We start from the raw sequence: 25,738 nt of genomic DNA on the forward strand, positions 1-25,738 counted from the left end.
GTGGCGGAGACTTGAGCTTGCAGTGCTCCCCCAGAACTGAACCCTTCTGCACGAGATACAAGTCCTAGAGCAGTTTAAGAGCTTTTCTTCTGCTTTTGGTCCTTGAATTCCTCAGTTCCTCAGCCTTGCTAATTCCTCATTTCCTAGAGCTGATCAATTTGCCTTTTGGAACTGGGAATCTGGAATCACGCCTATGTTCAGAGGTTTGGTCTAAATTATGTATGTGCTGAATTGATAATTTATCTATTCCATTTTCACTGGCACTACATGCTGAGGCAACCATCACCATGTGTCCCTCTCAAGGGTTACGTATATCTAGTGGCATTTCAGTCTCCTGTCTCTAAGCATTCCCTTCACGCTGCCTGCATAACTGTACTCATCTTTGTCTCTGCTTCCCAGGCAGATAAATCCCTGTTCTCTTCACTGCCCTTGGCTGCTGACTGCTTAACTCCTTCACCCTCCTGCCTCCATCAGCCCTGCCCTTTCATTTAGGGCTCAGCAGTTCATGGTCCATCAGCTGAGTGTGAAACTTCAATAGGAAAAGGTTTATTCACATGAATCAGGTGATGGGGCACTCCTGCAAAGCCTGGCCTGGGGAACACAGCATTCTGGGGGCTTGGCAAGTTGCCTCTAAGCATGCAAAACCCACCTCTGTGCAATTCCTTCTCTTAAGGGAAGGGATTCAAACCTCCCCACATAGCCTTGGGATGCCTGTGACTGTGTAGGCACAGTGCAACATTCATGGCTGCCATGCCCTTGGAGGAACTGGCAGAGGGGATCACAGCTAGTTTTAGCCTCCTCCTTACCAGCTTTAGCGAAAAATTAATAGCATACAAGCTCCCTTCATGCTGTCAAATTTGGGCAGCCAAAGCCTTCCCTTGCCGTGGTTTGCAGATATACACATTCTGGTTAATTATATAATTGAGATGTTTTCCAGTGATTTAAAAGACTTCTGACTAAGCTGTTGGCATAAAGGGGGAAAACTGGAAGCCAGAGTCAGGGGGAATCAAGAATTCAACAGAAGCCTTTGAACCAGCTTTTGATTTACATATGAATAAAGTTGATCTGCAAAGGGAATTGCATCCAGCCATCCCCAACCAGGCAGGAATCAGCTCCTTGCTGGGAGTGCTCCCCCTGTTCCTACTAGGATTATTTTCTCTACAATGCTTTCATGACCACCTATTTCTGCCTAGTTACATAGGATATCATCCAGATACAAATTCCCTTGATCTCAGAGACATTGAAACACATAGCGCAGATTTGACTGTGGTACATGAAATAGGACAGATGTGTAGTCCTGGAGGTCTGGGAGGTATCATGTGCTGATGTAGAAACAGAAGCAAGGATGATGTTGAAGTGCCCCAGTGCCTGTGGTGGTGGTGGGACCCTTCTGCAGGGATGTTTGCTCTGCTGCACAAGGATGAGGTGATAACTGTGTGCTGGATTCTGACCTTGTGATGTGTGTCAGCTTCTTGTGCAGCTGGTTGTCAGCTCCGTTGTTCCTGAGGGTGTTGGAGATGAAGGATTTTGTGGGTTTTGACTTAGAGGAGGCACTCGAGCATGATGTATAGCCTATAAACTGCTTAGGAAACTCTAAGCTTTACTTACTGTTCCTTCTGGGTTAACTGGCGTCATGTGCCTAGTCTGACTAATGCTTTTTAAAATGCAGTAGATTAAAGGTGAATGCGTTGTTTTGGATTCAGCAGTGAACTGACAGCGTTTCTCATCGCTGTTCACATACAGTTCATCTGGGAAGATGAACACTTCCTCTTCCTGAAACCTGCCAGTCATTCCTGAACATGACAACAGCAGTTCAGTGATTGCTTCCATGCATTCTTCACACATATCCATAAAACACCTGTATGTTGTTGCCTTAGCTTCACCTACATGAGGATATATCAGCAAGTCAAAGCTAGAACTTTCATATACAGGCATTATGATTTTTCTATGATTTTTCTGAATGACACCTAGAAGCTGTAGTCAGTAGGTTGGTAGTTTGCACTGTTACCTGGCCACATGGAAGGGGGAACTGGCCAGAAGTGTTTTGAGCAGTGTACAAGAAAAGAAAACTTGCAAATACTGTCTTGCCTCTCTCAGCACAGGCTGGCGATCCATCTCTAAAGGGGGCTGGCTCTGCATCCCCACACCTTTGCTCCCAGTTGCTGTACTGGTAGTATGACTGTAACTGAGATTGAAACTGTACTTTAAATCCTTCATAGCCCATGCAAGCCTCGTTTGGATCTCAGTGTCACTCCAGATTCCTTAGACAGCATAGGGGATAACAACCGGTGGTCAATGGGGCCCCCTGTACTCACTTGGCTTCTTTCCTTTCTGATCACTGTACCCTGCATTTGCTGATTCAAAACTTCTTTTCCACTGACCCAAACTATTTTTGGTACTGATAGCTTTTAACTGACCTAGGGTTTGATTTGGGATTTCTTGCTTTTGTTGCAGGGAGAAGTGGGGAGATATTCACAGGCCTTATTTTTACTTACGAGCACTCTGCTCTCTACGCCTGCAGTACACCACAGGACATGTCATCCCTGTCTTGCTGGAGCTGGTTTAGACCAACCCCACGTTCACAGCAATTTATATTTAATCTGCTGTCCAGATCTAGTGTTTCTGAGCCACTTCAGTCCACGCGCCTCCTTCTCCTTCCTATTTTGGGCTCCTGGGTGTGCTTTGACGCTTCTGTGTAGCTCAGCTTTCCAAGCTTCAGCTTACGTGAAATCCCCAAGACAGCCAGCTTATGTCACCATCATCCATCAGGGACAGCCACAAAGAAATCTGCAGGTCAGGAGAGCTGCTCTTGCTCCCATTCTTTTGGGAAGGGGCAATACGCTTAGTCAGAAGGCAGGCACATTAGAGCTGGGTATGCAACATCATGCCATTTAAATGAAAGAAAATGTAAAACTCAGATTTGTTACAAACCCCACTTTTGAGTATGCGTTACATAAAGCAGTTATGTGCTGCACTTTATTGTGCTAGAATAAAAGAAAAAAAAAAGTCAAGCATCATGTACAGATATGGTGGTTCTTCTCTTGGCAATAGGGAATTGCTTTATTCATGAGATGGTGTGGAGGTGTCCCATAGAGCTTGCCTGAGCATACGTCCAGGGTACCAGGCACAGACAGTGTACGTCTCCTACCTCTCTTTGACGGAGCTTGGCCTTATCACATCTTCTCTCTCCTCCTTGCAGGGCTGATGGAGGCTCTAAGTGAGGAGCACTCTCTTGTTCTGCCACCGTTTCAAAGGCTGTCAGCTGTTTTGCAGAAAGGCCAGCAATTTCTGCGTCCAGTGACGAATGAGCTGTTCCTGCCCTACGGCAAGCTCAGGCCACCATGCCCAGGTCATGGTCACTCATTTCAATGGAGCCTCAAATGCAGCTCTGTTGCTGCTCTGCTGGTGACCTTGGTCAAGTCACTTTGCCTCTCAGGTTGCCTCTTTGCTGTTCTTTGCCTTGCCAGTAACTAGGGACTGGGCTGCTCCTGCAGTACAGATGTGAAACAACCCAGAGGTTCAGCTGGCCCCATGGGCTCCTTGGCAGGCATCAGCAGAAGCAGAAAGAGAGCACAAGATGAGGGCATTGTACAGCCACTCTTCTGCATGCACTGCCTAGCACAGCAGAGACCCAACCCTCGTAAAAGAGAGCAGCCACCACAAAAGAGGTAATGCAGTGTAACACCTCTTGTTACTAAGCAGGTAGCTATTATCTGCTTCTCAATCCTTTCTGGCCCTTACCAGATCTACTTGCTATTTGTTTCCCTAAACAGCCTTGTACCATGCTGTTAAGTAACACAAGAATTTTGTGCTTGAGGAGTTGGAGGCAGGGCTGTTCTCTTAAATGGCTGTAGTTCTGTGTTACAAATCGAGAAGATCACACTGGGTTTGTAATCAACAACAATTAACTTGCCACAGAGGTTGCAAGAGAAATCTTCAGCCCACATCACAGGGTCTTCTGATCCCTTCCACAGCGCACATAGCTGCCGATGTCGTGCATAGCTTATTTTCTGTACGGAAGCAGGACTTCAGGTGCCTGGGGGACCCTGACCCCTAAGCCAAAGTCACCACTTGGAAGTGCAGGAGGGAATAACCTGGAGTTAATGGAGTCCCACAGAAATGTGTTCTGTGCCATGTCACTTTTGCATGCAGGCTTGGCTTCCACCAACCCATGCCAGGCTGACCTCCATAGGACGAGTGGATAACTGTGACCGCTCTCTGTAGTGGTGAGGTACAGGAAAGCCTGAGCTCCCTGCAGATCTGACAGGGATCTAAGCTAACCTGGCGTTTCTCTCACTTTTCCTCAGGATGGACAGAGCACCTACAAATACGCCCTGCGCCGAGCCTCCATCCAGAGACCTACTAAACTTGTGTTGAATTTCCTTTTAAAGACGTTTAACATCTTTTCTGCCCCTCCAAGCCTGCCTTTCCTGGGCTGTGACGCTGTAGTGAGACCCCCTCCATTGGACTGAGGGGGAGTCTGTACCCCCTGGGACAAAGGAGCTTATCTTGTTGCTTAGGAAATGTGGCATCCCTGGAGCAGGGCTCAGTGCTCTGCTCCTCCAGTGAAGGCAGGGACCCAGATGACCAGCCAGCTGCTTGTGCAGATAATTGCGGTATCGGAGACATAATTAGATTATGTTTATTTCATGATCGGTTATGTTCAAGCTCTTACAGAGACATCTTTATTATGTTAAATTAAAATTAATTAATTGAATCACTGATTCTGGGGAAAGATTAGCATATAAAATCTACATGAGACTTACAGGGCTTGTCTTTTTAGTAGTGCTTGACTTGTTTGTAAAGGCTTGCTCTTGTGGAGTCAAGAATGGAGCATGAAGTGCATCAGCCACAATCAACGGGATGTAGGACCTGCATAGGAGTTTGCGCTCAGTTCACACATTGCTGGTAACTGCCTGCTCCAGCTTTGTTGTGCCTGTATACAAACTAGTTCAGCTGGTGGAGGGCTGAGCGCACCTGCAATGTGCCTGAGAATGGCAGCCAGGAGGCAGTCCCTTTTGGGGCAAGGAATTCGTTTTTGTACCTGTGGCAAGGGGGGCTTGCACACATGGATGTGGGGGTAGCTCTGGCATCTCTCCCCCCCATCAGAAATACTCCTACAGATAAGTACTGCCCTTGTCCCTCCCTGCCCACCACTGGGAGACTGCTTCTCTCCAAGCAGAGCCAGCAGATTTCTGGAAAGTGAGAAAATATTGCCATTTTTACCTTAATTGTCCTGAAATTCCAAGGTATTGGGGGATCACAGTTGTGTAGGAAGATGAGACTCTCTAATCCATATTGCCTATATCCACTAACTAAAAGATGAAGCAGCACTGCACCCAAAGACTCCAGCTAAAACTGTACTAGCAATACATTTGAAAGCAGGTAACACTGCTGCAGTGGCCAACAGGAGATAGTAGACAAGCACCCTAATCAGTTTCTGAGCATGGGACTTGCTATTCAGTGTCCATGCTTTCCAAATGGCTTTGGAAGTAAACTTCAGTGGGGGAAGAGTTCTTGTAACCTGCTCTACCTCTGCTGCCTTCCTGCCTGTTCCTATATCAGCATAGATGTTCTGACAGCTCAGAGACTAGCGTTTTATTTCTGTCATTCCAGTTTTTCTCATGTATTGTTAGATCAAGCTGGTTTTCTGTCTCTTTTCCTTCATCAAATCTGCTATAATCTAAAAGCAGCACTGACAGTAGTGTGCTACCCCATCTACAAGTATTTGTGAGCAAAATTCTCACCCCAAAGACAGAGTAGCTCCATAGACACTATCTGTGGATGTCTTCACTGTCTTGAGAAGGGGGTTTTCCATCACTGTGAAAGCCACAGGCTACAGGACGTCCCAAGGTCAAATGTTCCAGAATAATTCTTTAAGTATAGATCTCAAAAGGAGATTTGCATCCCACTACACAGACTTTTTCCAGGACTTTGATGTTTTCAGGCAAAACAGTGCCCATTTTGCGTGGAAATTTTCTTTGGAAAGGGACTCCCAGTAAAACCTGCACTGGGCTGAGGAAGTGTTAGCTAGCTGTGTAGCAGGTCAGGTTTGCTGTGAGCATAAGCAAGATCAGCTCAGCCTCATCTCCACACACCCAATGTCCATGAGATCCAAACCTAAAGCAGAATGCAAGCCTCCTGGCCTTAGGTACCTTTGGCTGACAAAATAAACTTGAATCCATTCTGCTTTCCTTACCTGTTTCCTGCTTCTGTCAGTTTTGAGACTGAAGGGGCAGGAGTAAACGCATCAGGTACATCAGATGTATATTGCATTGATACTGACTTTGACCTAAAAAAAGAAAAATACTCTTCATTTGAGTCCCATAACCTGTAACTGCTATTTACCCCCTTCCTTTCCAATTTCTTTATGGGCTTTGGAGGGAATGAATGACTTGCTGTAAGAAGAGTTATAGGGGGAAAACCACCCGCCTTTCTTTAATGGACTTCTGTCTTTCATGAAATAAATGACAGGCTGCGGATGTAAAATAAGAAGGGGCAGTGCATATTTACCATGTGTAGTTCCCCTTTGATTGATGGGTGTCTGCCCTGGCTCGTGCTACTCAGGTAAATTCCCCAAATCCATGTCTCTGTTTTACCTCCTTGTTTCTTCCCCCTGAGGGAAAGCAACCTTGTAAATTCCTGTGGCTCGGGCAGGGGTATTGAATTCCCTGATGATATAGCAGCTTTTCAGACTTCCCTCATCCTCAGTGGACGGTGGGTGTGTGCACTGTGAAGTGCCAGGAACCGAAAACTGCAGCATTCCTCTTCCTTGACTGGAGAAGTTCACATGAATGCTTAATTACGTATTTCATAGCACACTTAGATGGGGCTAAGCAGGTACAACTCTTTTGGCTCCATGGGGTAGGTGTCTTGCTCTGGGTCCAAGCTTGGCTGTTCATTTTTAAACATGCTTAGAGTTCAGATGAAATTGCTTCCAGCTGCTTTCCTAAAGCCCAGGCATTGCCAGGGTCCCACATGGTGTCCCTCTTCTGCCAGACTGTGGCCTCCTATAGGGAGTTCTTCAAAGACCAGTTTCAACAAAAACAAATGGTTTTGGAATATAATTGCCTCTCATCCCCTTAAATTTCATTGTGCTCCAGAAAGTTTCCTGTAAATAGATCTCGTTCTTTGGAGAAGCCATGCTATTCTGCAGTGCTTATGGAAGCCAGCCCTCGCCAGGCTCTGCTCCATGAGCAATTCTTGGACATGCAGTGCTTAAGTAGCTTGTTATGTGATAAAACATCACATTTCTTCTCCCCACCACCACTTGTGCTGATATTCAGCTCCTGCAGGAAACCATATGGCTTCCAGAAGCCTACCCACATACCTGTATGTGCCTACACAGTCCGTGAGTCACATTTACTGTTTGGATGCCCCCTGAGTCATGCTGAAAATCTGTGAATTTTCCACGTTTATTTTCCATGCACTCTCTTACGAACTTCAGATAGTTATGCATAACCATTTGCATATGTATAGTTTTTCCTTTTCTGCTTTTAGTTTCATGGGTGGTAATGCAATGGCACTTCTTTTGAAGAAAGTAGAGTCTGGATGATTGCAGAGCACTGACTGCAGCTCTCTCAGGCTATGGGATTGCACTGGTAAAGTGAGAGCCTTTTAAAAGCAGGGCTTCAGAAGCAGGAAGTCCAACACAGACGCCCATGGACATGGCCAGTTGTTTTAGCCCTTTCTCACTGCTCTGGCAGAGCCATAGCTGCTCACTGTTGGCCCTTGCTATATTTCTGTGTCCAAAGGTAGCTGCTGCACTGCCTTCAGTGGGACATGGGCACCCCGGATGGAGCCTTTGCTGCTGCTTCACTGCACTAAAGCTTGGTACTGATGGAGCACACTGGGACCACAGAAGCATGTCCTGGCGGACCACGTGAGGTCAGCAGAGGAGCAGGTGTCTGCATGCCATTAGCTCCTCAGCTATATGGACTCAAGCCTTAGACAAGTCTATCTGCCCTTTACTGGTCTCATTACATGGTAATTTGGCTTCCTCAGCACAGCACAGGCAACTTTGCCTGTTGTGGGCTTTTTTTGTTTATTGCTGTGGAGAAAAGGTAGCTCTTCCATCTTCCTCTACAAAAGGCCAGCACGGAAGATGCGTTATAGCCCAAATTAAGAACAGCAGCCTAAAGTTTGCTGCAGCAGCTCTGAATGGTGCAACCAGCCTGCCAGAAACAGAGCTATTTTTGCAGCTGTACCCCAAATACTAACAGTGTTAAGTGTTAAGCAGAAAAATCTCACAACCAGTCTAAGGGGAAGGAATGTGTAGACACGCTGTTCTGCTGTGGAGCACATGAGCTGGCTGTTTACATTAAAAACAGCTATGCCCTCTCTTAAGCATTCCCCACCCTAATAATAATTCTGTGGCCTTATGGAGCTAGAAGAAGTGTCGGAGGTTACATATGAGTGTTTTGTGTAGCTGGAAGAAGCAATGTGAGATTGTAGGGAACTTCTTGCTGTAATTAAGCATAGTAAAATTGCCAGAAACATCATTAGGGTAAACAGTCTAGCCACCTCCCTCGCTGTAAGAGATTGTTACTCTACTCATCTGCCCAGAAATGTTGCTCAGTGGAGGCAGGGGCTTTCCTAGAGCTGCTGTACTGCTGTGAAGCGTCTGACCTGGAAAGCTGCAAATCGGCACACAAAACCATTGCTAATTTAGCCCCCTCCCACCTTCCTTTCACATTGGTAAAGTTTCGAAATTTTCACTCTTTTAAAGTTAATCCTACAGGGTGAAAAAACCCCAACCAAAACCCAACCAAAAAACACCCCCCCCACCCTGACATTTTGCAAGAATGTGCTAGTAAACCTGGACAACTTGCCATAGAGTATTCGGTCAAACAATATTGAAAACTGGTAGTGACTGAAAGGATTTAGAGTTTGATGGCTGCTCTGGAATAAGTTTGTTTCAGCCCATTTCCAAGAGGGCAGGTGTAATGAGCATAGGCAGTTTTGGTATTTCTTATTAGCAGTCTTATCTGAAACACCGTAGAGGCTATGTTTGCATCCTTAAATGCAATGTTCAGGTGCTTAAAGAGTACCTGAATGCTGAAGAATGTTGAAGAGAGCTTGAAGAAAGCTTTCCTTTGGCTGCCTGCACAGCATCTGTTCTGGGAAATTGGTGAGTTCAGGAATGGGAATACAGAGCCCTTCAAAAACCTTAAAAGCATTTTTAATTTATAATAAAAAAACAGTTTTAATATTATTTTAGTGAGCTTCAAGGCATACTACATACAAATAGGACAGGAGAGTAGAGAGCAGAATTGAAGGATCATGGGTACATGAGATGACAGGAGGGCTTTAAGAGAGAACTTCACTGGAAGCTCCTTTGATGCAGAGGGTGCAGGGGTGCTGGTGTGCCAAACCACTGATAGAGCACTGCCAGAGGAGCCGTTCTGCCTGCAAAGGGTACATCACCACTGAATAGACAGCTGCTTGAAGTACTGACAATAACATGTTAGTTAATCAGAAGAGGAATAAGAAGATGAAGTCTAATTAGAGATGAAATATCCTATCTGAATGTATGCTTTTGCATAAGCATCAGAAATTAGCTGGGTGGCTGCTTTTAGGAAGATTTGTTCCACAAGTGCTGCTGGAGGGTTTGGTGTAACAGATCTGAGCCCACGTAATGTAGCTCTTTAGGAAGAAGAAAGTTTACAGGTTGTTTCTGGCAGAGTCTATGATCGCTTATGGCAGAATAAATGCTCCAGTGGAGTGTCTGTGTCTCAGGAAGCTTTCTGGTGGTCCCTAAGGGCCCTTGCTGCCTTGTCAGCCGCAGGGGCCAGCTGTGTAAAAAAGCACATCACACCAGGCAGCCCTGTCCCCTGCACCAGGGTTGTTCTTATCCTGAGGGGCATTTCTGAAGCTGTCTCTGGTTCAAGCAGAGAGATCTTGGATGATCTCAGCTGTTCCGAGGAGCTCAGTGTCCAGCTGAGCCTCCCAAAAACTCCTAGGGAAAGGTGGTGTTCCTCTGTAGCTTTCCAGGATGAAGAGGCCCCCAGGGGTAGGAGCAGCAAGCCTGATACACGCATGATAAGGCTGGGCGCTGCTGACCCCTGCTACCTTGTGCTACTCCATCAACACAAACTATCAGGGACTCGTTTTGCACTTCCCACACATTACCTCATCTTTCCTTCTAGCTGAGTGTTTTTCCTCAAAGGGTCTGTGGACCTCTGTAGGATGGGCTGCTTTTAAGGATATTCTAAAAGTGAACCGAGAAATTTAAGCCTATTGTCTGTCTTATGAGTCTAGAAGTGATTCCCCAGGTCTGCACGGACATTGAGAAGCTCGTAGGGGTCTGTAAAATGAAAACCTGTGTTCTGCTTTCAATAGATATCATTGCTGTGACTGTTGTGGTATGAAGCCAATGATTTCATTGTGATACTGGGTGATTTCCCCAGCCTTAACAGTGACACTGTTGTGAGGATTGGACTCTGGCTGCTTGAGCCTGCAGGCTGCTTTCCACTGCAAGCAGCAGTAATGAAATGGAGTTGGTCCATGTGTGGGCTGTTAAAATCTGCAGGGTATTTGGAGGAGTTTTATATGTTTTCCACATTTTCAAAAGTACTTTCCATCCATCCAAAGAGTTTACAGAAATAACTTGCTGCAAAAATATAAAAAGCAGCAAGTGTTTGTATTATGTGGAAATGTTAATTTAAACTTACTGGGGCTAGACCACATAGTTTACTTCCTAGCACTTAGTGCATGGCAGTAAGCATACTGCGTGCTTTCTGAAGCACCATGAATCAATAAGGACTGAAAGTCAGCCAAGGCTCCTTCGGTCCCCTCACTGGTATGACTGCAGCCAGTAAGATGCTATGGCCTGGCATGGACAGCACAGTGCTGTGTACGCCGGGGGAGTGTGGAGAAGGGTAGCAGCAGAATGGAATGCATCTTGACTAAGTGACTTGTATGAAGTCCACATAAGGAGCCCAGCAAGTGACATCTGAGGGGGCTGCTTTATTCTGATGCAGTATCAAATTGATGCTTGCAGTTCTGTGGGCCTATCTAAAAAGACAGACATGATGGGTATCTAGCAGCTAATTTCAGCCACAGATAGAAATTAGCACACTTCAGTTGCTAATTCCTTGAAGATACGAGCTGCTTTTGATATAAATATTAGCATGTGGCTCACTGCACAGTGACTACCCACAAAATTATCATTTTTAGTTGCATTAAGCCAAAGCAGAGAAAAATGAAATCTACAAAGGCAAAGATGCATCAGAAATTCACTGGAACTACACCAAAGACGTACCCTGCATAAAGAGCCTTAACAAACACCACCACAGCCAGCAAGCTTCATCATACTGTTAAAGAGAATAGAAACAAAGTTAGTTAATCCCATCTGAATTGTAATGTAACACCATACATAATGATAGTCTTCTTTCTTTGGACTGTTGGTTTTGTTTTAAGTGATGGAATGTCTTCAGAGAGTCTAAATTTACTGTTCACAATGAAACTGGATGCTTCCTCCAGCATGTCATAGAATCATAACCAAATGAGATTTTAATTAATAATTGAGTAAATCCTTAGGGAGTTTCTGAAATGTGAGGCATGCTCCACATCTGCATGATGCCAGGAGATCTATGAGGATTACGAGCTGATTCTGATTAGGAAAGTAAGTAGGAGTCCTTGAATCTGGACCAGTGATGGTGGACTGAGCTCTCTCAAGTCTACCGTTAGTGCACAGATCGGGAATTTCAAAGCAATCCTAGAGCACAAATGTAAATTCAGTGCAGCTTTGAGAGGAATACCACTTTTCCTCATTAGCTGATTTTTGTTCCTTCCTTGATACAATTAAATATAAAGCAGTAAAAAAAACCAACCCAAAACTAACAGAGCTTTTACTCTGTCCCTTTTGTCACCTCCCATTCACCACAGGAGCGTATCTATTGTTTTACTATGCTAGAGATGTCCTCAGCTCTCAGAATATTTCTCAGGACTCCTGGCTTTCAGTTATCTTGAAGCTGCTGTACCTTACAACACTGTCCACATCACCTACCAGAGGGCCTCAGAAAAGTCAAGTTATGAGGGCACAAGAGAAACTGTGTGTGAGAGAGAATTTACTGGAATAAAGTAAAACCGCAATCTGCATCTTTGTTTCCCCTCAATATGGAGCGATTTCATTGCAGGTACAGCCCAAATACGCTTTTCTATTTAAATACATGGTGCAGTCTGTGAGTATCCGAGGACCCAAGGCACCAAGCCTCTAAGACATGAAATTGAAAAGCCACTGTGTGCACTATGGAGAGCAAAACTTTTACTATGTTCAGTCTACTGTGATGTGTGGCTTCATCAAGTCTCACCTTGGGAACAGCTAAGTGACTTGTCTGTACTCTTCTATTTAGGAAGCAGCTTCAAAGCTCTTGTCCCAGGGAGCTTTCTGGGGGAACCTTGTTCTTTTTCCTCGATAGTCTTGCGGACCTGAGAGTATCCTCTGGGGCTGTGCATTCCAATCGTTGTCCCAGAAGCCCTACTCTGCCTTCTTCTAGTGCAAATTTACCTTTGGTGAACACATATGGTCATGGTTATGTATTCTAAGTGAGACTGTATTCAAAGTGAGATTCTAAGTGAAGTCTCACTAGTGTTTTGTACAGGACTATTAGGATAACAACCTGCTGAAAATTTCTGACCTGAAGCCCACATCAATCACATTCCCTTTTCATGGTCATGTCTCCATAAGAACCCCCAGTCATTTCTTGCCTCTTCCTCCTGCCTGGTATGACTTTGATCTGTACGCTATTCACATTTACAGCATTTCTTTTGCTGTAGCTTTTCACGTCACCCCACGCTTCAACTATAAGTCTGCCTCCGCAGAGTGTAAAATATTTACTGATGAAAGAAAAAGAAAAATATTTTACCTTTAAGTCCTAGTCCATATGGTCTCTTCAACCAAAAATAAATAAAGGAACTTTGCTGCTTTCAGCGTTAAGGAAATCCATAAATAGAAACTATCCCAGAAGAGGGGCCTACATGTCAACAAATTAAAGTTTTCTTCTGACACATTTCTAAATTATCAGGGAAATGGGACAAGAACTGCAAGCATACACCTGTCTTCCAAATGTTCTTGTCCTTACGAGTCAGTCTTGGTATCGGACAAACCAGTTACTCAGTGTGCTCTGCTGTTGCAATAGTGTAGATCTGAGAAGGAATGTGGTACAACCTCTGGTGGTATCATGTTCTACCTTGCAAAAGCCACAGTCGTGGTTAGTGGAAGATTCTGCTCCCACCTACGCCCAGCAACCCCCCTTAATGAAAATCTGAAAATAAGTTTGACAGTGTATCTGGAAATAATTTGTATTTTGAGAATAAAAAGCAAAGGGAAGGAATTAGGATCATTAGAATATCAGTAGTAAATATCCTTACAGTACTTGACTCTGAGTGTGCATGTTTGATTACTGTGGCCAGCTACCCTGTAGCTTTCTGGAGCACATAGCTAGATCCTTGGACCCAGCTGGAGAAGTTAGCTCTCCATGCAAGCCTTTGCCAACAGCAGTAAAACGCTCAGGTCAGTGCATTCAGAAGTAGTTAAGTAGTTCTGATTCTGAGAGTCTAATATAAGCTCCTTGGGAACTTACCAACAGAAACTGTTAAGATGCCCACTGCCCTCAACTTGCAAAAGTATTTGATCAGGGAATTGGAGCAAGATAAGTGATATGCAAGGTGCAAAACTTAAATGAGCTTTCATAGAGGATTTACTGAAAGGACGAACTGGAATCTGCATGTGAATCAGTAAGAGGTTCTTTGGACTAGGATAATCTCTTTCATATTCAGTAAGAGTAGACACAATACCATCAGGGTTTAAAGGGTGGTTTTCACAAAATCCACCATGGCTCTCTGAAAAGTCCTTTCTTGAGAACACAGCAGGTTTACAAGGACTTTCTGCACCTGAACACATAATCAAAATACAATGGAAAAGCTATGTGGCACTGCAGGATGCTCACAGTTAACAGGAGCTCAGCACCAGTGAATGCTCACTGCACCTGGAATCAAGGGCATGATGCATTAACCGTGGGTAATTTCTGCAGCCCTTAGGTCCTCTTCAACAGTAGATCCCTGCATAGCTGGACACAGTTTTCCAGGTTTCCTCAGTGCTCATCCGGAGTTGATCCAGCTCTGCAGTTGTTTCATGGGACACTCGGGGACTCACCCCTCAGCTTCAGTCACTGGCAGTCTCCCTGCTCCTATAGTGTAAATTATTTATAAAACTCCAAACAAGCCAAAACTTTTCTTGAGTTCTGTAGCTGCGTTCCTTTTTAGCACCGCTCCTTTCCTTCACATAGCTGCAGAACATACTCACCTTTGTTCTCCCAAAGCTTCTGCACAAACAAAGAGGAAAAAAACCCATTAAAGGAAAGGTGTGCCTGATAATTCAATTGCCTGCTCATCACCAGTAGCCCTGGGGGGCAGCTGATGGTGCTGGCTCCAGTAACTCCTCATCTCAATTGATCTCTTTGCAGAAAATTTTTACAGCCTTGACCAGCAGGGAGTGAAAAGGGGATACTAGAAGGGAAGGAAGCCTGAGATTTAGGTACCCATAGCATAGCCTGTAGCTAGTAGCAGGCAGAATGCTACAGATGGAGCTGAGGTTTATGAAGGGCAAGTGAGCAGTCTGCTGTCTGTGCTCTTGCTAATAGCTCTCCAATACCTATTTCTTAGATTATCTGGTGAGCGCAGAAGATAGGTGTTGGCACAGGAAGAGGGGATTTTAAACAAGCTGTCATCTCAGGTAAGAGAGAGAGGTTACTGTAGGAGCTCTACATGCTCAGTGTTTTCCTGCAGTGTCTGGAAATAGTGTTTGGTGTGAATTAATAGCTTGCAAGAAAACTGTTTGCTTGGAGAGTGATTCTTAGCTTTTAAAAGAAGGTACTTTCTGACAAGTATGATTTTGATTCCTATAAAAATCACTGCACACTTCCTTTTTAATTTTCTTACTCATCTAATGTAGCCACATGTGTCTGTAAACCCAAAATACAGAGACTGTTTCTTCAGGTGCATGTGACAGACAACATGGTGGCAGCAGATGTATGTAGATCTCAGCCTTGTGTAAGAGGCATAAAGCTGGGCACAGTCCTATGCTCTCTGCTACAAATACTACATTGTTTGGGTTGGGAAAACAAAGGTATCTTGATGTGATATGCTGTGATGTCATTTTGCTGTGTGCTACTGGATCGCGTGGTTCAGGCACACCACTTTCTGTACTGTGGGTTGGGGTCAGGCTTGTACTCAGATGCTGTAGTGTGTGAGCTGACACTAGGACAGTGCAAGGACTCTGGCTGAGGTGGATTCTCCAGAGAGCAGCTGTCTGGAAATTAGCAGAGAGTAAACAGAGCAATGGCTAGTGGTTCTGCTTCAAGGCGTGCTGTGGAGTGTGCTGCAGAAGGAAAAAGCATTAGAGTATAAGTGGCTTCTGCGTTTCCTGGGAGAAGCTGCTACTTTGCATAGTCTGTATCTGAATCCCATGGTGAGGTTTAATAGCACTTTCTTGTATTTTGTCTGAATTGGATAACCTTGCTATGTTGGGGGATTTGTTACATGTTCATATGACGTGAAGAGTTAAATTTATTTTGAATAGATTTTGTTTTAATTGGGTAACACTTAAAAAAAAATAATCCCAAATTAACTGTTTAAACACAGCTGTTTAGCATTTGATCCAGCAAAACTCAAAGCAGCTGCTGCACTCCTCCCAGGAAAAGAGTGCTGAAGAGCACCTAGCCTGCTCTTTGAGGGTTTATTTCTTGGGCCAGGTTTTCACACAGACACACTCATTCCACACAATACACCAACCTCTCTGCTTAATTTGACTGAGAAAGTTAAAATAGGCAGGTTATGTAATGATGTTTATCTTTACATCAGGAAGTCAACTAAGAAGCTGTTAAGCTGATATTATATAACACAGCCCTGGTTATAGAAAGTGTGGAGGAAGATGATCTAGGTTGATGCGTGTTATATTGGTGGTAACTGTTAACAGTTATAATTAATATTGGTTTGTATGCTTTTGTTTCGGATGTTTGGCAGCCTTCCAGAAGGCGTTTGAGCATTAGCAGCCAGGCACTGAACTCTAATTGGTCATGGGCATTCCAGTTATACTATTCTATACATTAGTTAAATACACTTAAATATTCAAATGAAATAGAAGTTGCGTATCATTTCCTATAAAGCTCTAGCTCCTGAGGTCACCGGAATAATAAAATTCACTCTTTTGTAGGATTGGGAACTGTCTCAAACTGAACAGATATAATTATTATAGAGCAAAAGAAAGATGAGGTGACTTTACCCACATGGCATACAACACCTAATTAAACAAGAGCTCAAACAACTCCAGAGCACACAAACTGCACGATGATAGGGGAAAAAAAGAATATTTTTTAATTTTTTTTTTAATTAGAAGAAAAAAAGACCAGTTCTCTCTTACTCTCCCTGTAAACAGGAAGATGTTAGTCTACTCGTCATACTCAGCTGGACTCTCTAACCATAAGAATAAAGGCATCCTTTATTCTGATCAAGGTCGAATTAACCTAAGGCAAATTTCAGTTATGAGGACAAACACTGGATGTATGGTTCACAAATTAAAAATAATAAGCTTGCATTACTGGGGAAACAGTCTTCTCTGTGTGAAAAAAGATAAAATCAAAGAGATGCGTAAGATGATTCCATAAAAATTCTACTGAGTAGGCTTCATTAAGCTGAACCATGATTTTTAATACAGCTTTGAATTTAACAACTGGAATAAAATTGGATTCTTCTGTGTGTGATAGGCAGCAACTTATTTTACCCACAAGAATGATGATGATAGAAAAGAGTGAGCTTGTATTTTGACTGTTAACAGTATATATAGCAGGCACGTGACTCATTGGTTGTGTGACAGCAGCTACACAATACAATGAGAAGAGTAGCTTTAATCTTTAGTAGCCTCATGAAAATTAGCTGTATGTAGTAGCTCTTGCAGAAAAAGACATGCTACCATGCCAAGCTCTCATTCAAGCAGAATGCTTCTATAAGAAATTGTTTGCATCTCTTAACCCACAGTGTTACAGATTATATAGAAAAGGCATTCCCCTGAAAAGACAGCTCCTGGAAAGTAAGGCTGTGGCGTGTGATCCAACCTTATCTGACATCAGAGAATCCAGATGAGTGGAGGCATAATGAACAAGCTAACTTCACTCAGACTGCATTCTTTATTAGCTAGGGGAAATTAGGCTTGATTAGTTTCATTGCTTCCGCAGTTAGCTGTGAAGCATTGCACTCAGTTTGCAGGGGAAGTGAAGTGAAAGCTTTTCTGCAGCTGTCAGAGATCCTTTCACGAGTAACAATTCCCAATTTTGTATGAAAAAGGGAAATAATCTGCTCTGTATACTATGTAGTGACTGCTGTACTATATGGTAACTTTGGGCATTAAACAGGTGACAAATACAAGATAAAAAGATTCAATTTTCTTGTTCTTGTGTTTTCTTATATTAATAAGCCCAATATAAAAAAAAAAAACTCTTCAGTTTTACTCTTTACTCTTCAACTGGCAGCAATTGTTTTGACTAAAGTTAATATTATCAATGCAAGCCATATGCCCATAAACACCAGTGTCCAACTCGAAATGAATATGAATACATGTACCAGTATTTATTGAGTTAGTCTACCCCACCTTCTGAGTTTGTCTGAGCTTCTTACTATTGTATTTTTTTGGCCATACTGATGTCTGCTGTCCTTTTTGACTTGGTTTTCAAATGGTTATTGTTGTGTTGATAGGTGTGTTATGTGTGGATCTTGTGAATGCTTCTTGAAGACTCCTTTAGAAGTTCTGAGTTCATCAAACCTCTCCAGTTACTATGTGGGGTGCCAGCTGCGACATTCAGAAAGAACACAGTTTTCAAAGTGGTGTCTGGCAGCTGGCCTGCCTTGAGGAGATAGGAGCTGGTGTATGATCAGGTACAAATCCCTAGCAGAGGTCACTATTGTGATTTTTCAGAGCAGGCAATTACCAACAAGCTCTGGCATAGTTTCTCAAAATGGGAAAGCACTGTCTCTGTTTCACTGTGTGTTTGTAAACTGGTTTTATTAGCCTCTAACAGGGCCTTCTTTTCTCATGTGCACAAATGGCATGGACTAGGAGCAGGTGGCTGTTATGGAAAGTATCTTCACATCTGGGTAACATGCTTGTGTTGTGCTTGCCTCATTGCTGCCAAAAGCCTCCCGCTCCCATTGCGCACACCCCCCTAAACACCATGTCTTCAAATGGGTACAGCGATACATGCGTCGAAGCAAGCTGCTTTCTTGTCCCAAACAGAGCATCCCCTGCAGGCTTACTGACAGTGGTTGCCAAAGAAAGGGTTTTAACTGTGAGATATGAAGGCAGGGAGGGGGGGCTTTAGGTCAGACCCTCAGCCACTTCTGGGGCCAAAAGGGCTACAGCGGTGACAGGCTGCTGCTTTGTACAATTGTTCTGGAGTTACTACACCAAGGGTCATGCTGGAGCACAGCCAGGATGTGTTTAGCACAGCATAGCATAATGCTGACTTGTATGCTGACAACACCAGTCACAATTTAAGTACAAGCCTTTCTGTATGCTGCCTATAAGGGTATGATTAAGTGATATTGCTTAAGCCATGGCACAAACGATGCTCTGGTTCATACACAGTTTTCCCCTCCTCCAAGGGAACTACACAATTTCCTGAAAACTGGAGCCTGGAAAAAGGGATGTGTAATACAGGGCGGTTTTGCAGCACTGGCTCTTATTGCAGTGTGCTAGTAAAAATGCCATTTTCCATTCATAAGGTTTTCTGTATGCACTGGAATTTCAAAACCACTTTATATATCGAAGTTTAGTACTGTGCTTTCTGGTTCAACCACTTTCAATCGACAAATATACTCCTCTAACTGAAACAGAAGTGCCGGGAACCAACACAGCTCTCTGAGGTACAATAAGGCTCACCTAATTGCTTCCTGGCTTGCTGATCCATCATCCTGACCCCCTCTTTGATGTCTTCTTTTTCTTTTTTTGTTTTTCCTGGAGCATTAATAACAAGTGAGAAATGCTGTCTCAGGGTGCTATATATGGAATTATTTCTCTACCCCCAGCACAATGACCGTATGTAACGGGATTACCTCTTATTTTAAATAAAAAAGCCTTGGAAACATCAAATACTGTTTATGAAAAAGTAGTTTCTTTATTGAAAAAAAAAGAATTCTTTGTAATAATACGTTTTTGTCAGTCAGCAAAAGCAGCCTAACTGCTGCAGATGTCTTCTTTCTGCTAGCTAAATTTAGGCTGTTCTTCCTCTCCTTCTGTATACATATTCCTTTGACATCAAGAGGACTGTGGCCCCTTTAGAGTACATTTATTGCTGTTGTAAACAGGGAAAACTGATGAGGCCAGATGATGGAGTCTTCTGCCAGTGTCCCTGCTTAGCATGCTTAAATTTCAAAATACTGGTACCATTAGTGCCAAAATTCTTAAAGTATGAAAATACAACTGGAAATTGGGAAAATGGGAAACGTGTGTCAGCACTAAATGTATATTCTGTTCTCCTCAATGAGAAATGAACAATTTCACAGGACATAGCTGTGGGAGGAGAAGAAACTCCTGGTGCAAACCTACAAAACATGGGACTACTGAGGAGAGGGGGAGAAGAGATAAAGAGGCCTTTTCTTGATCTGGGTCAGGTTTTTTGCAGTGTAAGTTGTCTGTAAAATTAGGACTTTGCTACAGCCAAATCTAGTCTTGATTTTTAGACTTGAAATTTGCAAGAGTTGTCCAGGAGATTTTTTTTTTTTAGGTACCTGGAATAAGCTCTTGTACATTTTTAGTTGTGCCTAAATCAAAAAAGTGTAAATGAAAATGCAAACTTCAATAAAAAAAAATCACATCAGCAGCGTTTGCTTTGAACTTTCAGTCCTCTCTGCCTCTCATGCACATCCACACAGGGTTTGAAGTGTTTCAGATCTGAGGTTCTGTTTGATTGTCTACCTGGTTGAGAAATAAGTAACATTCCCCCTCAGTACAAGCATCTGAGTACTCCTAAATTCACCAATTTTAATATACATTTTCCCTTTAATAGGCTTTTAGAACATGCCACAAAGATCATCATGTTTCTATCCAAGTCACCCATTTCTATGCCCTGTCTCCTCCTTGCTGTCATGCAAAAAAGCAAGCTGTTTGTACGGCTTTTGAAGGCACTTCATTACTATTTCTGTGCCAATTTTTAGAAAGCAGCTTTCATGATCCTGATCAGTCCATGCTGTCAGCCTACACAACCCACTTCTTAAACTTTCAGATAAGCAAGGCTTTTCATGTTTTCTCCCATGATGTCCTTACATTAACCTTATGTCCTCCGTTAACCTCAGCAAAGTTATTTCTTTATCCTCCTTCAGATAAGCCCTTCCTCTCTTTCTCTTTGCCAGGATGACTGAAGAAAAAAGCCCAGCAACAGGTGGATGCTGGTGCTCTATGTATTTATTGCTCGGTAAGGTCTGTAAGGTTTCTGTATTCCCCCATGACTTCCTGTCGTGTAATTGGGCTGTCAGCTTCTTGGAGCAAGAACATCTAAGCTCTCTGTACGGCAGGTAGCACAACCGGAGCTCATCCGTACCTGGGACTCTTACCGTATCACTGCCAACACAGTTGTTTAGCCCATTTCTGCCCATTAACTGCTGCCAGCCGCGTGCCCGTTCGGTAACGCGATCTAAGGGGGATAACCGGCACTGCCAAGCAACCCGGCGGCACAGCTCTACCTGTCCCGCCCTCCTACAGCACACACCGCCCATCACCGCCGGCGCGCCCGGGACAGCGGCCCCACCGCCGGGCACGCTCGAGGGCGGGGCTCTCCGGGCGGACCAGCCCGAGGCCGGCCGCGCCGGCGGGAGGAAGGGACGGAGGCAGGCAGCACGCCGCCGGCCGCGGAGGGCTGGGCGGAGCGGGGAGCCGGACCCGCGGGGCGCCCGGCGCCGTGTAGCGGACCCAGCCTCCCTTTCCGGCGGCGGGCGGGCCCCGCCGGCTCTCGGCGGCAGCTGCCAGGCGCCCTGCGGGCCCGCGGGGCGGGCCGGGCCCCGCGCACCGCCACCCCGTCGCGCGGGCCTGGGCGGGGCCGTGCCACCGGGCGCCGGCCCCTTTAAGGCGGGCGGCGAGCGCTCACCTTGCCTCCTCCCCCCCTGCTCCTCCGACAAGGTACCGGCCCCGAGCCGAGCTCTGATTGGGCGGCCGCTGGGCCCGGTCACGTGGGGGGGGGGGGGCGCGCTCCCCACAGCCTCCAGGCCGCCATTTTGGCTGGAAAGTTTGGAATTTCTAAGCAGTGCGGGCGGGAGGCGGCGGCAGTGCCTCAGCCCTGCCCTGCCCGGCTCGGTACCGGCCCGGCCCCCCCGCCACGCCGTCCGACCGACCCGGCTCCCGCGGAGGTGCCCGGCGGGGAGAGCTCCGAGCGGAGCCGCTTGCTCTCTTAGCCAGCCGGCCGGCGGGCGTGCGGTTGGGTCGGTCGGCGGGTCAGTCAGGCGGGGCGGCCGCCGTGCCCCTCCCGCGCCCGGCCGGCAGGGGGAGCCGCGCCGCCGCCCCCGCCGCGCCGCCCCCGCCGCGCCGCCCCGGGTCGGGCTCAAAGTTTGTGAGGCAGAGTGCCGGTCGGCGGGGGAGCGCCATGCCTGTTCGGAAGCAAGGTGAGCGCTGGGTGTTGAGCGGCTGCCGGAGCCGATGCCTGGCGACAGCTGCGCCGGGCGGCGGCGGCGGCAGCGGGACGGGCGAGGAGGGGCGGCCGCTGGTCCGCGGGTTGCGGGCGGTGCGAGTCTGCCGAGGGGCAAGGTCCCGCCCGCGCTTTCTTAGCTGCGAACAAAGAAGCTGCCGGGCTGGGCTGGGGCGGTCCCGACCGCGGGGCTCGTTTCGTTCTCCGCGAGTGCATGCATCCCCCGTCCTCCTACCTGGTGCGCCAGGGTCAGCCGTGTCTCTGGTCTCCGCTTGCAGATACCCAGCGAGCCCTGCGCCTCCTGGAGGAATACCGCTCCAAGCTGAGCCAGGCGGAGGACCGGCAGCTGCGAAACTCCATAGAGCGTGTCATCAGTATCTTTCAAAGTAACCTTTTCCAGGCTTTGATAGGTAAAGGCTGACTTCTTTCCGTTTGTGCTTAAGCCGATCGTTTCTTGTTTATGCTATCACTTGCAGCCTTAAGAAGAAAGAAAAGGTATTTTGCCCTTATGTTAGAAGCCACGTGCTTTTTGTCGTTGTGTTTTTGTTTAGCATAGTAACACACGTGCTGTTAGAGAGCAACAGTTCGCTTCTTTCATATACCGACTTTATTCGAGTTTTTTTGACTAGCTCAAACTGCTTGAAACTGGTGCAGTTTTTTCTTCTGTGACTTTTTATTGTCGATTACTTTAGACAGGTTTTCCACATACCTGTTTGCCTGAAAATTTTCTAAGGAGTATTTTTTTTATTTTAATTTTTTTTTCTATGAGTCTGTATGTAACAGATTAATTAATGAGTTGAAATGATTGTAATGTGAAGTTGGATTCAGGCAAATGTTCCTGGTGAAGAAACTCTAGAAACATCATAACGCATGTATCTGAAGTGCAAAGTTAACTTTAAGAAGAAACTTCTAATGCCTCAGGGTATAGTACAGTGATTTTTTTTTCTTCCCCCCTCCATATTAAAGTGTAGCAAAAACACTTAGTTCTAGAGAATTTATAGTGCTTCACTTAAAATTTTCCCACAAGTCTTGTTGTACTACTTATATGTAGCTTTTAATTTCCTGCATGAACGTCTGGGGGGTGGGGGGAAGCATAAATACAACTTTCAGAATCGTGACTTTATTTGGAAACTTCTGCAGGGAAGCACTGAGCTGCATTTTCTCCTTGATTTTGATTGTTACTATCTTTATGACAGTTAATGGATGAAAGGGCTTTGTTGGTTTACCTTGGAGTAAAATTTGTAAATTTCTGCATGCTTGTTTTCTAACAAAGTAACCTGTGTCTGAATTGTACCGGTAACAAACATTGTAGCTACATTTGTTATTTGGCGTACTGTGTGGCTGGTGTCATACAAGTGTGTATCTTAGTTCATAGAACCACAGCCTAGAATTGTAGAATAGTTAGGGTTGGAAAGGACCCTATGATCATCTAGTTCCATGAACAGGGATGCCTTGCACTAGACCACGTCACCTATGGCTCTGTCCAGCCTGGACTTGAAATATCTTTTTGTGTTGTGATAGAAACACAGGACAGGCAAGACATAAACATGCCTCCCTGCATGAGAGTGTTTTCTTCTGGAGCATTTATTTATCTTAAGTAGGTTTTCAGAAGATAGTAATCTTGCTGTGTCTTTCTTATTGTATGTTTATGAAAGGTAGCTGTGAAACTAGGTCAGTTACAGAAATCTTCTACTTAGAGGAGCTCTGTGAATTTCTCTTCAGTACTCAGTTGTTGTTAACCAACTCTGTGATGAAATGCTAGAAAATCTTTGTGGGATACATATGAAGAGGATTCACCTATTGGTGATCACAGCGTTGAAGTCTTGTACCAGAATCTTAATGTACTGCAGTTGTGCTTCTTATTTTCACCTGGCAAACTTCAGTGTTGACTACCATTTCCCTTGTTCTGGGTGTGTACATGTGTGGTGTGGTTGTTTGTTTTTTTTTGTTATTATAAAAAAAAAAAAAATCCTCTTGAAGATCCATGCAGTAATCCATTTTTCCCCTTCATTCAATAAGATACCCATCTATTAGCTTTCGATATTCTAACCTGCAAGACATAGTTTCTTCTCATATCCATATACAGTTATTCATTGCTTTACTAGTAGCACTAAACTTGAAACAGCAGGCAGCCTCATGTCTGTTGGCTTCATTCTGCAAGAGTGTAAAACTAACATGTGTTGTTCCCTGGGTGGGCTATATGGCCTGTTTTCTGGCCTTGTTAGATGTTGCACATTGGGATCATAAGACCCTAGATTTTGTGTATGTGCAAGGGGTGTCAGGTTTTTGGGAATATATCATTAACTTTGTATTTACTGGTTCAGTGTATAATTGTTTGTTACAGTGTATGCATATGTTCTGGAACTGCTTTTCTGAAAGGTGGTAACACACAAGGTTAGTACTTCCCAAGCAATTTATGCTGTCAGCTTGGGTCTTTCTCCTTTCCATGGAAATATGTCAGGGGAATTCTTGTTTATGGAAGGGTGCTCCTGGCTATGGTTTTCCTATAAACATCTTTTTATGTTGTGACTATTGCATGATGGGGGTAAAGAATTGGGGGACTCTATGGAAAAGATGCAGTCTGGAGGATGGATGCAGTTACTGGAAAGACCTTGAGCCTGTTCCTGCCTGTTGTCTTTCTCTGAAGATCTGGGAGCAGGCTGAATGAAGTATTCAGTTTTGCTCCAGGGTAAGCTTACCTTGAATACTGCATTTCATGTTACTTTGTGGCTGATTAAGTGTGCCTTATAGAGAAGTTGTGATCTGTTCCCAACTTAAATACCTGATGCTGTTCTGACAGAAATTTTCAGGTTCAACTACCAAGTTATTTCTCCTATAGATAACTTCTTTCAGAAAGTGTGCTACTTACAGTTGTGGGTTGGTGTGTGTGTGGGTTTTTTATTTATTTATTTTTTTAATAAAATAATACTGAAAGAGAACTTAATGGTGTTTTTTTTTTGTTTTGCTTTGTCTTTTTGGTGTTTGTGTGCCGTTTTTTGGTGGTGCTTTTTTTTTTTTTTTTTTCCCAAGTTACTGTACTATCTCCAAGACCTGCCTGTCCTTGGTAGGTGAGAATGTTTGTGAAGGCTGCACTTAGGATCTGCTGTCAACTTCATGTTATCTTTTGAGTATACTTTTTAACTTGGCAGTCAAATGCTGTTCTTTCAAGCAATAAATAGACATCACTTTATGCACAGAAATATATCTTTGCGTTTATAATGGGGGAAATGAAATATTCCTGAAAACTGCAGATTTTTTTCAATATTTCATATATTTAGGTACACATAAAGTAATTAAAGGGTACTTCTCCCTGAATTTGCACTAGGATGCTGAAAAGGAAATGGTATTATTTTATATTTGAGCCCTTTTTTTTATGTTGTCCTCTCTTTTTAATTCTGTCAATTAAATTGTTGCTCAACAATCAACAAATTTGACCTGGTTCTTAAATATGTAATTATGGCTTTAAATGGTTTGAATTGGACCATTAGCCAGTCAGTGTGAACAACCACTGCTCTGAAATTGACATCACAGCGGTGTTGTATCTTAAGTGAAATAACTGTAAGAACTTTATAGTAGTAACAACTGATAACCAAATGTGGCTCCTTAGAACAGTTTGTGAAAAAGCCCATGGTATTTCCCATTGCTGTTGCTTCAACTAGCCAAGTGTAATGATGTCTAGAACTTTAATTAAGTGAATACCAAGGGCCTGTAATTAAAATTGGCTTGAGAATAGTGTCAGTTTTAAATAAATTTCCCGTTGCACAGGCTGCGAATTGTATGGTATCTTTTCTAGCTTGTAATTTCTTGGTTGTAGTTAAAACAGCTTGTTACTGATACTCTGATGATAAGAGAGGTGACTGAGTTATTAAGACACCGAAGTAAAATATCCACATATGGAAGCATGAGATACTTAATTTCACTTTGGTGAAGAATTTTAAATTTGTCTTCAAATAGTGAGGTAATAATTCTGCAGAGAAGTTGTGCTTCTAATTTAGGCACTTTTACCTTCTTGAGAAGGTACAGGTTCTTGTGAAGGTATAGATATGATGTATTTATCTTTCTGAAGATGT

At 44.3% G+C, this 25,738-nt stretch overlaps 1 protein-coding gene and 1 long non-coding RNA gene across 7 annotated transcripts in view; both read left to right on the forward strand.

Annotated features, from left to right (window-relative positions):
• Positions 1-14,461: 14,461 nt before the first annotated feature.
• On the forward strand, positions 14,462-19,144 carry LOC136010945 (uncharacterized). The gene is made up of 3 exons (XR_010611091.1): positions 14,462-14,539; positions 14,668-14,737; positions 17,752-19,144. It is a non-coding gene; the product is annotated as an uncharacterized LOC136010945 (long non-coding RNA).
• Positions 19,145-21,302: 2,158 nt separating this feature from the next.
• The window catches only part of DLG1 (discs large MAGUK scaffold protein 1), a 165,362-nt gene continuing 160,926 nt past the window's right edge, over positions 21,303-25,738 (forward strand). For 5 of the 6 annotated variants that reach the window (XM_065674877.1, XM_065674878.1, XM_065674879.1 and 2 more), the window contains exons 1-2: positions 21,553-21,645; positions 21,947-22,078. In XM_065674877.1, the coding sequence (XP_065530949.1) occupies positions 21,627-21,645; positions 21,947-22,078 (151 nt within the window). In that variant the 5' untranslated portion in view covers positions 21,553-21,626. Of the gene's footprint in view, positions 21,646-21,946; positions 22,079-25,738 lie in introns of all 6 variants that reach the window. The other variant, XM_065674882.1, reaches the window with a different exon arrangement.

Source organism: Lathamus discolor, chromosome 3, assembly GCF_037157495.1.
Source record: "Lathamus discolor isolate bLatDis1 chromosome 3, bLatDis1.hap1, whole genome shotgun sequence".
Lineage (NCBI taxonomy): Eukaryota > Metazoa > Chordata > Aves > Psittaciformes > Psittacidae > Lathamus > Lathamus discolor.